The sequence below is a fragment of the Phyllostomus hastatus genome, unplaced genomic scaffold (assembly GCF_019186645.2).
Source record: "Phyllostomus hastatus isolate PE091 unplaced genomic scaffold, TTU_PhHast_1.1 phas_scaffold_585, whole genome shotgun sequence".
NCBI classification, from domain to species: domain Eukaryota; kingdom Metazoa; phylum Chordata; class Mammalia; order Chiroptera; family Phyllostomidae; genus Phyllostomus; species Phyllostomus hastatus.
Genome location: NW_025334037.1, coordinates 4,065,692 through 4,082,524, shown reverse-complemented (window position 1 = coordinate 4,082,524; position 16,833 = coordinate 4,065,692). Strand labels below are relative to the sequence as shown.

The 16,833-nt window shown below is 42.9% G+C and overlaps 1 protein-coding gene across 11 annotated transcripts in view; it reads right to left on the bottom strand.

The window, feature by feature from the left end:
* The window catches only part of TEAD1 (TEA domain transcription factor 1), a 247,793-nt gene that overhangs the window by 165,922 nt on the left and 65,038 nt on the right, over positions 1-16,833 (bottom strand). For all 11 annotated transcript variants that reach the window (XM_045825358.1, XM_045825359.1, XM_045825360.1 and 8 more), the window contains exon 2: positions 7,507-7,762. In XM_045825358.1, the coding sequence (XP_045681314.1) occupies positions 7,507-7,663 (157 nt within the window). In that variant the 5' untranslated portion in view covers positions 7,664-7,762. The remainder of the gene's footprint in view (positions 1-7,506; positions 7,763-16,833) is intronic.

Genomic DNA, 16,833 nt, shown 5'->3' with positions numbered 1-16,833 from the left:
GGCTTGAATGCCTTTCCCCTCTCTGTCTCTCTCTCCTCACAGGAGCAAGTCTGAATCTGGACTCCAGAAATCACCTGAAGTTTTATGCAACAATCCTGTAAGTATACACAAATATTTATTGTTCTGCAGAAAAGATCCACAACTTTCTATACATTCTCAGATAGGTGTACATCCAAAGTAGGTTTAAAAAAGAAAAGACAAAAAATAAAAATAAAAAACTTAGTGGCCTTTTCCTGTTACTCAAAGTTAGCTCAGATAAGTCTGTCGGACTCCCTTCCACTCTCTTGCATTCTTAAATACAGTCACGTGCATCACCCAATCATAAATGATCTCATTTGCATTGCTCTACCAGTAAGTGGAATCTCTCTCTAGTACAGAATGTACTGTACTTCCTTAAATGTCAGTGTTGTAGTTAGTGCACTAACTGGCTTGGTTTCAAATGTCAGCTCCACTACTTATTTACAATGTAACCTTGAGCAAGTAACTTGACCTTTGAGGGCCTCGACTTCCTCAGCTGTAAAATGGGGATAATCACAGTACCTATACCATGAGGTTGTTATGAGACATAAACAGATAATACATTCTAAAGCAAAGAGAAAATGACTAGCATATATAACTAGTTGAACAGGACAGTTATTTTCATTATTTTTTATCTGTTGTCCCCAAGTCAAAGTACAGTGCAGGCCCTCAATGAATAATTGATGAATTTATGTCTTTTTCAATCCCAGGGCTCATCCACTGCCACAGCAAAGCTGTTGGAAAGCATAACTTGGTAATAATTTAACATCCTGTCCTCTTTCTCCATAAGACCAGTTCTTGAGCCATCCTAATTAGCTTTTTTATTTTTTTTAACCTGGATTGCACAAGGACTCACACCTTGTGTGCAAATCTCTGCATGGCCCCCACACATTCAACTTCCCAGTCAAAATGCTGATGACGCTGGCTTTGCTATTCTCACAGGAACCAAACTATTTCTAAATCCCTCATTACTCATCTGTGCTTAGGATTCCAGAATTAACCCTTACTCTACTACTGTGCCAATTTGGGCAAAAATCTCCCCTACCTCTTAACCTAACATTTTCAAACACACAGCAAAAAGCAGGCTTTCTTCTTTTGCATCTGGAAAGACCATTAAATATACTAACATCTTTTTTCTTTCTCTCTCTCTCTCTTCCTTTCCTCTCAGCCAGTTCCTGCAATAGTAGAGGCCCTGGGGCCTAGAGGCGTAATTGCCTTCTTTTGTTTTAACCAACAATTCATGTATTCATATATTTGAGAAAAAAATTACTGACACTTCCTACATCCCACAAGACAGCAGGATAGGGTCCCTGTCACATGGAGTTTCCAGCCTGTTCTGAGGGTCTTTGTCCTTCCTATTTCTGGTCAATTCACTTGAAATACTGCCCTGAAACCCAGGTCAGAGTACAGGAGGAAATCAATGCCGCCGCATGATGTTCAGATGAAGAGACGGAAAGAACACTTCAGCTCAGGCCCCCAAGGGCACTTTCCCCTCGGACTGTATGAATAGTCATTTCCGCATAAGGGCCTCTAAGGCCTCCACAGACACAGACCACTGTCCTGGACCTCAAAGGGATGTTGTGCAAGTCCCCTGTCTTACGAAGCGGCACTCCTGCATTTCCTTGACCAGTTCTCCAGATCAGATTTCAGTCTCTTCGCCCACACTGATTCGTGCACACTCAGTCTGCTTGTGGGCACTCATTCTGCCGCCACTTCACTAAAACGGCCCCCTTCCCTCTCCTGTCTTGTGTTTGAATGAGGTAAGCAAAGGGGCAACCCCAAGTCCTGTGCTTCTCTGACTGGTAGGTCTCAGGGCAGCAATCGGGAAAGGCTGGCCCAGAGGTCCTTTCCTCCTCACCTTCTCTAGACCTCACAACTGAGCTCCCTAGAGCTAACCAGTAGGCCTGGCATCCCAGCAATAAAGAGGTCATCCCTGGACCTATGCTTAAGCAAGAAAAAGGAGAAAGGCATTGTCCAGCCATTGTTCTTCCCAGGCTGCCTGTAGGATCCTAGGGCACCAGAATCTTCCAGGCATCTTTCTGGCCACCATCAAGGCCAGCCTTGTGATCTAGGATCCTCCCGCTGTGTTATTTGAGAAGCTTTCTTCCTGCCAGCAACTGGGCCAGGTGCCCTGGACATCTGTGGCCAAGAACAGGCTGCAAAAGGCTAAGTAGAAGGTGACCATCTTCAAAGGGCCCTCAAACTTCCCAGAAAGCTCTGGCACACAGCCTTGACCTCAGGTCAGTGTTTCCTGCAAATGAACTTGTGATGGCTCCATGAGGGCAGGGGCCATGTCTGTCTAAGGGTTGTGTCCTTGACAACCCTTAGCACAGGACTGACATATAGGCAGTGCTCAATACTTACTTGCTGAATTAATATATAATGACTGCCACCAAGGAAGGAATGAAAACCCAGTGGAAAGAGCCCAGGTTTTGGTGTCAGAAAGACCTGGTTTTGCAATTTTCTAGCTCTGCCATTTGTACTGGTCATGTGCAAACCATTTACCACTCTTAGCCTCAGCTTCCTCACCTACAAGGTGGGGATCATAATACCCACCTCAAAACGGTGCTGGGAACATTAGATGAAAATTATAGGTAATCCAGCACATGGCAGAGAACACTTGTTTTTAGTTCATAAACACTTTCATAGCTTTCAGAGTGCACCAGACATTGTTCAAACATGGTAGGGGAGATCCTAGATCACAATTAGTTTGAATTCTTATAATAATCCACTGAAATAGGACCTATTTAAATCCCTATTGCAACTGAGAAAATGGAGCCACACAAAAGAAAAGCAGCTTGCCCAAAGTCTGATATCAACAAATGACTGGGCTAGGATTCATATCAATGTCAAAGTTCAAGACTTGAAGTGCTACATTTTTCTGTCTGTAAAGGAAGCAATCACTGAATATTAGCTCCTGTCCCTACCCTGGCTTGATTATGGGAGATATAGGACTATATAGCCAGACTAGGGTTTTCAGTTGCCACAGATACACATCCAGGCATTCCCATGGTTCATTGTTTTGTTCTGTCTTGCTTTAAACTAACGTCTGCTCCTGTGAAATACAATTCCAGACAATTGCTGATCAAAAACTTCTATCCCATCTTGTGCTCCTGCTATCTCCTTCACAACTTTCTACCAGAAAGAGAGATACACAGCTGTGTGAAATAGGAAAAGGAAATATACAGATCAACATCTAAAGAATAAATAGGCGAAGGACCTGAATAGATACTTCTCCAAAGACGACATACAGATGGCCCACAGACATATGAAAAGATGCTCAATGTCACTAATCATCAGAGAAACACAAGTTAAAAACACAATGAGATATCACCCCACACCTGTCAGAATGGCTATAATCAATAAATCCACAAACAACAAGTGATGGAGAGGATGTGGAGAAAAGGTAACCCTAGTCCCAGTGCACTGTTGGTGGGAATGCAGATTGGTGCAGCCACTGTGGAAAGCAGTGGGGATATACCTCAAAATTAAAAATGGAACTGCTTTATAATCCAGCAATTCCACTTCTGGTAATATAGCTGAAGAAACTCAAAACACTAATTTGAAAGAATATAACTTCCCCTATGCTCATTTGAGCATTATTTATAAAAGTCAAGATTTGGAAGCAGCCCAAGTGCCCATCAGTAGATGAGTGGACAAAATAATCTGTGGCACAGTTACACAATGAAATACTACTCAGCCATTACAAAGAATAAAATCTTACCTTTTGTGACAGCATGGATGGACCTAGAGAATATTACACTAAGTGAAATAAGCCAGTCAGAGAAAGACAAATACCACATGATTTCACTTGCATGTGGAATCTAATGAAAACAACAACAACAACAACAAATAAAACAGAAACACAGAAAAAGAAACTCATAGATACAGAGAACAGACTGGCAATTTTGAGAGGGGAGAGGAGCAGGAGGGCTGGGTTACAAAGGTGAAAGGGTTATGGGGGGAAAAAAACACCTCACAGACACAGACAACAGTATGGAGATTACCAGAGGAAAAGGGGAGTGGGGGGAGGTAAGAGAGGGTAAGAGGGGAATAAATGGTAACAGAAGGAAACTTGACTTTGGGTGGTAAATACACAATACAATATATATACAGATGATATATTATAGAATTATGTCATTAAAACCTATATAATTTTATTAACCAGTGTCATCCCAATAAATTAAATAATTTAAAAAAAGAAAGAAGAGGAAAGGAAAGGAAAATACAGCAAAAGCAAATGAGTATGCAAGTTCTCAGGAACAAAATTAAAGAGGTCTCATCCTCCTCCTGACTACCCCCAAGAACAACTGTCTACACATACAGTGCCCAAGACAGAAGTAATCTGTCCACATGGAGAGCGACCATAAAAGTCTCAGCTTCCCTACAGAACCAGGGATGTAAGCCATCTCTTCTGATGGCCCAAACCTCATCATAAAGAGAGCTTTCTCTTCTTCCCCAATATAAGATTGCATTTGCCCTACTGCCAACCACAGAGGAAATTTCATTACCAAAATAAATCAGTGCTGCACTTGACCTTGCTTCTCCCATAGCTCAGGATTAGTGACATCACAATGCGCTCTACAAATGCTCAAAAATATCAAAATAACCCCCTCAGGTCAAAAACACTTGGTATTTCACTAAAAGCCATTAAATTATTTTGATTTTACTCCATAGAATCCAAAATGCTTTCAATGTTTTCATTTTCAAAATGCTTAAGAGAGAAAGTATGCACTCTGGACCTTAAGAAACCTTGACTCCCAGTCTGGTTTGTGTCCTGATTCACTCATGGCAAGATGGGGAACAGGCCGCAAGCCAACGAACAGTAGCTCTGGCCCACAGTGCTCACATGACTCCATCCCCAAGTGGCTGGGGCCTCATTGTGGAGGTTCCCAACTCAGCCTTTTCTCATCTTCAAAGTCACAAGCAGGTCACAGGCAGCTAGCTCCAGGACACCTGAGGCAGTTCTTCTTAAGGGGTCCAGTGTCCACTCTCCACGGCCCAGCTAACTACCATATTTCCTTTCGAAGTAGTAGTAGAAGCAAAGCTCTGTGTGGAGAGTAAGTTCGGGGGGATGTTTTCTCTCCGTGGCAGCTGTCTGGAGTCAGGTGACTATAGGGCCACTGCAGCAAATGCATCACCTGTACCCCCACACCAGGACACACGACCCTGCAGCTATAATTCCTAATGCTGCTTGCTAAAAAAGACAGCCCCATTTTTAAATCAGGTTGGTCACTGACACAGCCAGTAAATGGCAGGCCAATTTAAGGGAAAAAAGGAACTATCCATCCAGAGCATGTACTCTAAGGAACTCTTGGAATCTGATGACCATGGCTATTAAGGACATGCTCCAACAACTAGCACCACATTTGTCAACGAACCGATCACTCGTACTGAGGTGTGTGTCATAAAATCACATCTCATAAAATGGGAAAATCCCAAGGACCCACAGACATCATCTACTTCACCCGCTTTTTTTAACAGGGGAAAAACTAAGGCGCAGACCAAAGGTAGGACTGTCTAAGTTCACTGCTGGTAGATGACTCAAATCCAAACCTCCTCAGAGCTGTTTCTTAGCCAGCAGCCTCTGACATCCAATTACCGACAAGAGCTCTTATGCAGTTGTTTTCACAAACAAAAAATTATATTTATGATGGAAGTTATCAGCAAACTGGTTATATCTACCATGGCTGCTACCTAAAAAGTATACTCAACAGAGAAAACAAAACTGAAGTTGAAAAGATTAACTTTTGTTTTGAATTATGTTCTCAGCCCTACAACCTAAAAGGACAGACAGGACCTTTCCCAGTATGCCCTGTGGGAAATAAAGGGACATCGTTGCTCTCCACCAGGGTTTCCAATACTAGGCCAGTATCTTTGGTTACAACAATTTCTGGGTAAGCAAATGGGAGCTGTACAAGGTCAAGTGGCCTGAGGCCACCCTCAATATTGGTAACAAAATCAGTTTCAAAGAAGGCCTGAAGGTTAAAGTGCTTTTCTCTGCCTTTCAAATGGGGATGTTACATTTTTAGGCATAAAGACAAGACCCTGAAAGCAAATATATGAGGACAAGCAGCCCAGGAAAGATACAAACACAGAGAAATTTAAAGGCCTGAAAGTATCTACCCACAGCAGCTGAGACATTTCACCCTGACCATTTCAGCAGACCCAGAGAAACTTCTCTGGCTACAGTGGATCACATGGGAGCATAAAACAAATGCTGAAGGTTTGAGCTCTCTCTCCGCCCCCATGTGTGTGACACAGACAGGCTTAGAGACTCCAGTGCTGCAGAAAGCGAAATTTTCCTTGTTTCCATTACATCATCCAAGTTGGAGAGGGGGAGGGTGGGGTGGGGGCACAGCTGGTGGCAGCTGCACCACCATCTGCTTTCCCCTTAGTAGTGTGTGCTAGTTTGAGCTCCAACTTCCTACAGCTCCTGATAGAGGAGACACAGTATTAAAGGTATAACACCCTATTATGAACAAGCTTTCAAATTAGTTAGAAATAAACCACACTTGTGATAAGTTAACAACCTCAGGTAGGTTGCTAAGCCGGTTCTCTTTGAATTGAGGTTATTTGTTTGCATCTCTTTACACTCAGCTATTGTGCACACTCTGGCAACTCAATGTACCCATTAGACAAGCAGAATGTACAAGCAACCACCTGCCATCTGCTTCCCAAAAGGTAAGCAGCCAAAAAGTACAGGTCTGCAGCAAGAAGCCTTAGTGGAAGATATAGGAAATGCCCAAACCTAGCACACAAACTCCAGACTTCAGCATCCCAAGCCATCTGGTCAACCAGTCTTGCCCTCTTGGACACTCATAGAGTTTCCCTCAGAACATGCTGCCTGGCGTCCCCATCAAGAAGGGCAGATGGGTAAGAAAAGCCTGGGAGGAGGAGTTAATGCCTGTACTACCATTCAACTGTAACTTGTCAACAAAGCAGTAAACTGGTGGTTTAAGGGTCTGATTAAGCCATATATATATTCTAACTAGCCTATACAAGGTTATACTAAAAAAAAAGAAAAAAGCGCTAACTTTTAAAAATGGGATTTCCTATGTAAACATCTAGATTACTAGCTCTTCCTGAAAAAAAAAAAAATTTAAGAGATTTGGCAGCACCAGACCCCCATTTTAGTTATGTGGAGCTAAGGAGCCATGCCTCCTTTCCAATGGGTGTGCATCCGTCCCCACACTGGTGTTTGCAAATGCCATTGCAACTGTCTATGTTTCCACCTAGACCTCGAGAGCTTTTGATATAATGCCATTGAGCTTGGAGAAGAAGAAACCCTCAGGGAACGATTTCCCAATGATCCTTTATAGATTCTCCTCTTTAGTTGAGACTTAGTCCCTTGTATGCCCAACTAAAATTTTACAAAGATCATTCAACATACTACAATGAACAAATGTAAGCAGAAGGCTAGCTACAATGATCCTTGACTACAAAAGCAGGTTGCAGTGTTTCAAAGGAACATTCCAGACCACTTACCATACATCTTGCCTTCATCTGATAAGATGATTTTCCTCCTTCCACATGGTGGATAGATAGCCAAGGCTTCCTGAAAGCTCTGCTCAATGTCAGGACTCCAGACCCCTTCAGCATCGTTGTCAATTGGCTTATCTGCAGAGTCACTCATCCTTTCCATGTTTTCGGCAGGGCTCTCGCTGCCGCTCCAGCTGCTGGGCTCAATTTTGGCGGTTGGATTTTCCAAGCCGAGGCCTGGAGCCTTTTCAAGAAAATAAACCTAAGAGAGAAATCAAAAGACAGTGTGAGAAGGACAAGGTAACCACCAACATACTGCTCTTGCTAGTTTCATTGCACATTCTTCAGTTGGCAGCTTTGCTTGGAGCATAACTTCTCGCCGAGAATATGTAATTTTGATATCCAAGTGGCTTTTTTCTTTATGTATTCATGTTAGGAACTCAATATAGAAATGCACCAGCAGACAGAAGCTGTATAATCTTTGCAGACAAGAGGATGAACTACTGTTCATCCAAGAACAGTAGTCACTCCGAGTTGCAAGTTCATAGTGAGCCATGCAAAATCATCCACTAAATGCCTACTATCTACCAGGAGCACTTAGCTCAAAGATAATTACATCTCCATAGAAGAACAACTTCATTTAAAATAAAATAAAAAAAAGATGTCTGCCCTTACTGTGGCAATTGACATAGTAACTCTGAAAGTTAAACCATCCTAATATTTGTCACTGAGATCACCAAGATGCAAGATGGTGGCAGGATGGAAAAAGGAAGATTATTTTGTTATCACAAATACTCACTGTGTTCAGGCAGCAGTGACAGTTGACCTGAACCTGCTAGTCCACAGCATTTCTCTGTGGGACTTGGATCCTGCACAGTCAGGTCACCCAGCCACTCTTGGCTTCTAGATGGTAACCTTGAAGCAGGGACCAAGTTGTCCACTTTCCTGCCTTCTCTGGGACAGCTACAAGTGGCCAGCACACTTACAGAAAGAACTGTTTTACACCTGCACGGGCACTTCCTCTGGTAGCCTACCTGGAATTCCTGATCATAAGAAACCTGTGGGGGAGACTTTCATTTATTTCTTTGTAGCACTGAAGATTACAGAATCAAAAGAAATCTTTCTCAAAGATTTATTCCCCTTAAATTATGCATGAAACCTATGGTCTTAAAAGGCTAAGCCTTCCAAACAAATGTCAAACTGGCACAAACACCAATGTGAAAATGATCTAATCCAGTACCCCCTGCTGTCCACATGCTAACATATCAATATTCCTTTGTTGAAAAGACATCAGATCATTAATTCAAAGGCTTCACTGAAAAGCAGGGAATTGCTCCTGGGGACTAATCGAAGAAGGTAGACACAGGGCCTTAGTAGAGAGAGCTTAGTGGGACCACCATTCCCCCCTGCCTTCTGCCCCATCAAGTCCATGCAGCATTACAGCAGAGGCAGCCAGGAGGGGAGCAGGTGCTGGCAGCCCCACCAGGCACCAGGGACTGCTCAGTGCTCCAGGGCAGTCACCTGAGAGCAAGCAGCCTGTCTTCTTTCCTTCTCCCTCCCAATTGTATCCCTTTCCCCTGCCCTCCCCCATTGGTATACATCAACAGATCCCAGGTGCAAAAACTCTGAGGCACATGAACATTACACAATTAATGGTATAACTAGTGGGTGATTTTGGCTTTGTACCCTGACAGCTTTTTGGATTTGGCAGCACCTGGATAAAAGAAACCCCCAGGTTGTCTGCCTTTAAATGCTGCCACAGATCCATCATTCAAAGAACTTGTCAGCAAAATATTTACTACTTCTTACCAACACATGTACATTGACATAGGACTTTAAAAACTGCCAAATGTTGAGGTATAAATTATGCCACAAGAAAGGGTTTTGTGATTGACCCCCAGATGAACTCTTCAATGCCTGCAGTATGGGCTTTTTGAATTCTCAAATTATTACATTTTTTGTTGGAATCTAAGAGTCTTATAAAATTCAAGCTGAGCTGCAAGCTCCCCTAGAGTCTGTTCTAGCTCCAAAGCAGTTTATTGGAGAAATTATGAGAATACGAGTGAACACTTTGAGCAGTGTTAGTCCACTATCTGTCTTCCTCACCACTTCACACCCCAAAAGCAAAAAAAAAACAAAAAAAAAAAACCCCAAAACAGACACAAAAACACAGGCCAGTCCTTGAGCTTTGGGCAGCTCAGAGCAGTGTGAATTCACTCCAGGGAGCCATATTTTAAGGCAAACAGTGGGATGTGTCTAGCATTCAACCACTATGGTAGAAAGAGGGAATCCAGGACAGTGAGGGCAGGTAAAGGGACCGGGGAAAACTTACTTGCATAAAAAGAACATTACCATATAACTGAGAGCCTCAGAGTCCTCAGAGCAAAACACACCAACACCCCCCTAATCCAATGCTAGAAGTCCCCTCTGACACTTCTCAATTGGTCATACAGTCTACACTTGAACATCACCACTGAGAAGAAACCCACTAACTCCTCCAAGTCACTTCCTTTGCACAGACTTGTTGAAATCCGTCCATCTATTTGGCTAAAACCCATGTCCGGGTTAACTTCTACACTAACCCATCCCTTGCAGAAGTAAATCTCCTACCAAAGCACCCACTTCCATAAGACATGAGCAGCCCCTGGGTTCCTGATTGTATCCTAGGCTAGACAAAGCTCACATCACACCTGGTTCAGCCCTCATGAATGCAACCCAGTTTGTCCAGAGGCCTCACACCTGACACTCAGGGACTGACGATGATCCATAAACCCTCTAAGCTGCTGCACTCCAAGTGCTATTCCTGAATTCTCTTCTCTAGTACAACTGGTTTAGGAGCTAAAAGCAGGAGATTATATTTATTCATATTAAATTCCATTATTGTAGTTTAAACCCATGGCTCAAATCTGGTAAGATCTTTTTGAATCATAATTGCTGAGTTTAGTGTTCTTAGATGCTGAACATCCTCTGGAGAGCTATCTGTCACATGGAGAGGGTACTGACCCCATTCTGTAGAATTCTAAGATGATTCTGGCTCAACATGAGAAAAAAGTTCCTGCTGGTAGAACTACTCAGCCAGAGGTGGACTGCCTTAAAGACAGATGGCAGAGTCTTGCAGACAACCCCTTGAAGTTACCTCTGAAGCTAGGAGCCACACACCCTTGCCCTTGGTTGTTTGGGGAATGCAGTATTATATTTGCATTAATTAATCCAACCAATGAGTAAGCACAGGCACTGTTCTAAATGCCCCCCATGTTTTTATTCACTTATTGCAAATGGAAGAACTCTGTGTCCAGGATCTTGCAATATGGTCAAGTGGAGCTCAGCAAGATGGAATTACCTACTCTGGAATAGGGCCAGATACATAATCCACAGAATTATACAGGCCCTTGGTTTTACAACCCAACTGTAAGATGAGGCCCTGTATGGGCAGAGAGTTTCTAATCATAAGACTGGGGCTGGCTGAGAAAAGCTCCCCGTACTAGATACCAAAATAACCATGCTGGCATTCCATCCCTCAGGGCCCTTCCAGCCTGGCTCAAAACCCACCTCACCCTGGAAACTGCCCTGGTGTATAGTGGTTCACAGTATCAGCCACACATTAGGAGTGTCCTGAAAGTGTGCGGCACTGGTTAACTACCATCCAATCTACCTGGTTTCCAAATATATAGCAAGAATTATCTGCTTATTGCCAACAATAAGATCTAATTACGTGAATTATGCATAGAATATCGGTGCCTGTAGAGCTCAAGCCCTCACCTCCTCATCCCTCCTTTGAGCAAGGGAGTTAACTTTCACCTCGGTAAAAAAAGAACAATACAAAATTGGGGGGTGGAGGGAGAACATGATACTGAGGCTCAAAATGATCTGAATTCCAAACCTGCCTCTCCCACTAGCCATGCAGTCCAGACTGAAGTAGTTAATCTCTCAGAAGCTTGGGCAATCTTTATAGAATGGAGATAATGAATTAAATTCAATCTCAACACAGAAAAATCATTAAGGGGTGGAGGGCCTCTATCCGACGGGGTTGCCGTAAGGATTTAGACCTAATGAGCGAAGGTGCTCTGTCATCTGTGAAACCATGACCAGATGTTCATTTTCAAGTCCATTATTTCTAGGCAGTGATATGGACTTTGTGGTGCCCAAACACCCACTGATAATGGGATGGTGAAGAAATGCAGGTGATTTCCTAATGGTTTCCCCTTTGGGAAATAAATTTTAAAAGGATCTACCTTTTTAAGGTCTTCAGATGACTAAATGGAAATTTTAGATTTGTAAAAACCCCTTTACTTTTAATACTCATCTGAATCTAAACTTATATTCACAGGTTCAATAATTTTCATATTCTTCTGGGAAGTTTGGTTCAAGCAAATGCCCCAAATCTAAATGAATGGCTAAAAGGAAAGCAGAAGGGAACTCTTGTTGCTGAAAACCTGCTGTATATCAATAGACCCTGTGTGCCTCAGTTCTCATCATCAACACTTCTCGAGCGGTTCCTTTTGTTTCCTGAAACTCTTCCCAGACACACCAAAATAAACTCCAAAGAGATCTGTTAACAGGGACCCATATATTCCTGCTAACTGCCCCAATCCAACACTTCCTAAATAGATTCTTCTTTTACAATTACCCACTGACACTCCAAAAAGAGTAACATGAGTGCAGTGGAATGACATCATATGTATATTTGACCAATCCAAATTTTAATAGAAGGGCCTGAGGGAAGAAGGAACTGAGAGAGTCAAATACAGGTGCTCTTGATACCAGCTTTACTCACAGCACATACACCATACACGCAAGGGATATGATGCAGGACACAGGAATGTGCTGCCCCCTTCATCTTGATTCCTGTGGGTCTCTCATAATGTAAGCATCTCACCCACTTATGGGTGATCTGAGAGCTCTTCAATAAAAGGGTTAGTTGTACCCCTGGCTGGGTAGCTCATTTGGTTAGAACATCACCCCAATATGCCAAGGCTGTAGGTCTGATCCCCAGTCGGGGCACAATGAATGCATAAATAAGTGGAACAACACATTGATGTTTCTCTTTCCAACCCCTCCTCAAAAATTAATAAATAAAACTTTATAAGAGCTTACTTTAATTAACCCTCATGACCAATGGCATGATATTGAATATGAAGGTCACAAAAAAACCCATGTAGCTTGTTTTAGCCAATGTCTTAACATTCTATGAAGCAAAAGGAAAAGAGCTGGACTAGGGGTTAGCACTCAGTCTGGACCTGAGTAACCCAGGGTATGTGTAGCCCCTATGTGTTCAGTTTCTGAGATTAACACCAAAGGAGGCCCATTTAGTCATCTATCACCTTGTGTTAGTCATCCATCACCTTGTGATTCCATAAACTCAACCTATAACAGAACTTATTAAGTTGGTTTATTATTATGGTTGCTTCCCCCACCACCCACACTCTAGTGTCCCAGAAGGCGGGGACTCTTAGGCTCATCACAGTATCCCCAGGGCCAGCAGATCACCTGGCATAATAAATACTCAAAGAAAAAAAAATTAAACCAACAACCCCATGACATTAATATTCTTTGATAACATGACTAAATTTATCAGCAAGCTTCACCTTGACTCTGGCCAAGGTTCTAACTGGTAGTAAGAGCCCACAGGAAACACCCAAATTAGGAAGATGTAAGAGGATAGACTTAAGTCTAGCCCAGATTGAATAACCAAGAGTTGGCTGTCTGATCCAATTTCTTAATTATTAATCATGATTATTAACAAGCAACAGTCCTTCTGTGTTGAAGGAACAAATAAGGGTTGGGTCTTCTAGCAGGCAAGCTTCTTCCACCACAAACAAACCTGACTTTGAGCAGAATGGCACTTTTACCTTTCCTCTGGCCACCAGAGAGGACAAAAACCAGAAGGTGACAGCTTTAGGAAAAGCTGTATAGCAGGCAAATTGGTGAGGGCATAAAGACCAGAGGCCAAAGAGGCGGCCAAGAAGGATTCAAAAAGGTAAAAAGTGGTAGCGAGGCAAATTTGAGTGAGTAGGTGAGTGAAAAAGGTGATATGCAGGGAGTCGCACTGAGAGCAAAGCTAAGAAAAAAGATTTCTAAGCACTCGGGAGAATGTGAAAACAAGCACAGGTGGAAGCCACTTCAGGGTTCAAAGAAAAAGAATCACATGGTTCAAATGGCATTTGTAGGAGACAACTTAACCAAGCATTTGATGATTCAAAGTTCACTGAGATCTTAGTGAAAGCTCAAATTTTTCTCTAAGAGAAAAGCTGCCCTCTAAGAAAGACTAGGAAAAAAGCTTTACTTCCACAGTGAACTGGTACCTTTCCCAGTTATCCAGATTTCAAGTACAATGTCTGAAGCTTTCACCTATAGGATCTTACTGAATCATCACACTACCCTTATTGGGTATTATCCCCACCTTATGAGGTCCAGAGGTCTAGATAGGTTGACCAAAGTCATACACTTAACAGAATTTGAATCTAGGAGTCATTCCTCCAGAGAGACACATCCAATATCAGACTCGCACTACATGCTCAATAGCTGTAGGCTGGATTTCAAAGGGAGGGAATGTAGGCAGTGCTGAAGTCTCAGCTTTGTCCATGACTGACACCATCAAGCACAGTCTAATTAATTCTTAATGAAGAGTAATGATACTGATTCACCTCCCTGGGTAGTTGGGAGGAATGTCAGGCACTAATGGCGGTTAATTGTTTTTGCATATGTAAAGTGGGACAGGTTATTATTTTCCTACCATTTCAGACACTAGCCAAACTTGCTAACAAGTGGCTTGTGAAATATGAGGACTGGCAGGCTGGATTTTGAAGGCAGCCTCCAGAGAGATGGAACTATAGAGCATAAGTCACTGCCAAAGAAGGAGCAGAACTTTTAGGATACTGACGCTGAGAATTGAGGCCACATCTGCTGTGGAGCCAATACCAGCCAGTGAACCTTGGTGTCATATACTCCAAATGCCAATAGGTTCCCTGTAATTTCAGCAGGAAGGAGTGGATAATTACTCCTTCTCATTTTCAAAACTCACTTCCCTATCAACAGGATCCATCAACAAGCCAATACCTCTTCACCAAGCTCCTGATGCTGGGTACCTCATTAGAGGACTTAGCATTGCCCTCCTGAGATGCCCTAATTCTCTGCTCCATCAGCTTTAAGTACTTGCCCAGGTGACAGCTCAAGAAAAGCTTTGATTGATTTCATGCTATGCAGCTCTGTATTACCAGCCTTTAGGGGAATCAAGTTCCCTATCCCCCTAATGAATCTGTTAGCCTTTGAGAACAGAAATTCTTGCCTCCTCCTTCCCCTCATCACCACTACCAGTCCAGTTAATCACTGCTCTCCTTCATCACTGAACTCCTTCAAAAGGACACTGCCAATGACCCAGGTCCGGGCAGTGCATCGCACCTGACTGTTCCAAAGTGAAAAGTCTGACATCCAAACAGTGCACGCACAAGGGGAGCATGTGCTGGATGACATGACTTGCAGGCTGAATCATGGATCCTAGGAGGTGGGCAACTTAACCTCAGGAAACACATTTCCAAGCCAGAAACATAAGTTTCTTTCCTGCTCCAAGAGAAAAAATATCAGGGAGGCATTTCAAAAGGGAAACATGGAAGCCCCTGCCCAGGTATAACAAAGAAAACCCCAAATTAACTGCTCGATTCCAGTAGGTGTGTAGAGTGAGCATACATTTGAAATACACTCATCAATCACATTGCTTACTAAAAACAAAGAAGAATACAAAGAAAATAATACTCTTTTTAAGTCACTAAATTATGGATACCATCACTTTCTTAGTTGGTAAGATTCACCAGATTATCACAATGCCTTAGCATTTTAAATGACAATGAGTACAAATTCAAAATCAAAAGTGGACAGTTGATATTTTAAAAGATATCAACATGTGAGATAAACACAAACACTGCCTTTAGCCAAACCTTAAGACAAGCATTTCAGGAGGGTCTAGCCCATTCCCATGTCCAAGGGAATGCCCACAAACGGGCCTCATACACTCAGAGTGCTGCTTCCCTGGTGTCTGTGGGCCATGCCTGAGGTGTTGCCTTTCCTACAAAAGGCCAGTGGAGACTCGCTCAACTTTACACAGCCTGTTGACAGTCAACAAAATGACATGTTGGCTCTGGACTGACTCCGAGTCCCAGCAGGTGACCTGCCCAGATGTAGTTCCTCTGGCTGATTCGAAATTCTAATTCTGCTTCCTCAGGAGAGGCCTCCCTACTCCACATAGAGAAATGGTCCTGGACCATCTTCTGCAGCTTCTAGGACTTAGAATGGCTCTCTCGTTCTGGCCATCTACCCAGGATTATTGAGACAGCATGCTGGGGACAGTGGTAACCAGTAAATACGCAGTTTACTTTGGATTAGAGGTTATAAGACAATCAATAGAGAAAACTAGAACTAAGATGGCATTTTAAAGTGCTGAACCATGAAGTCCGAGTCCTTGGTTACACACACTGGCTTTCAGTCATTCTCCAAAGATCCAACTAACCCACGTGGGTCTCATCAGCACTCCCATCAGAGAATCTAAAATTCAGGCTCCAGTCTGCCCAGAAGGAGAAGACTCCTGCTTCCTGTCAACTCAGGGTAACCAAGAACACCACTCATCACAACATGTTTGGTTCCTTTGTGTCATCGTGACCATCAGCAATCAGAATATCACTTGTGCGTGGGGATGTTGAGTCTGGACTGTCTGCCCTGACATACCCATTCCTAACAGGTCGGAACACACAAATCCCCGTATGCTACTCTGATCGTGCAAGAGTATTTTTTTGAGTTCCAAAACATGATCATAAAACTCCCTGGGAGCAGAAATAAAACTTGTGTGACCTCTAGGACTGAGGTCAGGGCATGTAGCATTAATACTGGGTAAGATGGGACAACATAGAACAGAGAGAACTAATCTGTTTGTTGCAGTACCTTTCTGATTACAGATACGTTACAGAAAGTTTATTCCAGGAACTTTGAATAGTTGCTTTTATTGAATTATGTTTTCATGTGATGCCATCAGCGTAGTAAGAAACATCCTATGAATTAGTCTCTGGGTTTTCCACAAGGATGTTGGGTGTCCTTCATCACATCACACAGGTTGCTCTTTACAAAACCCCCAAAAGAAAGCTTGATAATAAACACAACACCATGTGTTTTGTGCCTTGTGGTCAACTGGCGAGGCCTTGGCTTTACTCGCTGGCTGACAAGGTGCACGGAGCCACTCTGGCAGGCCCCTCAGAGAAAGCACAGGGGTTATTTCAGTCAGCAAGTTTGGTTTCATTCCAAAATCCACTTTAGGTCCCTACCTCTATTCCTTTCTTTTTCTTCCTTCTT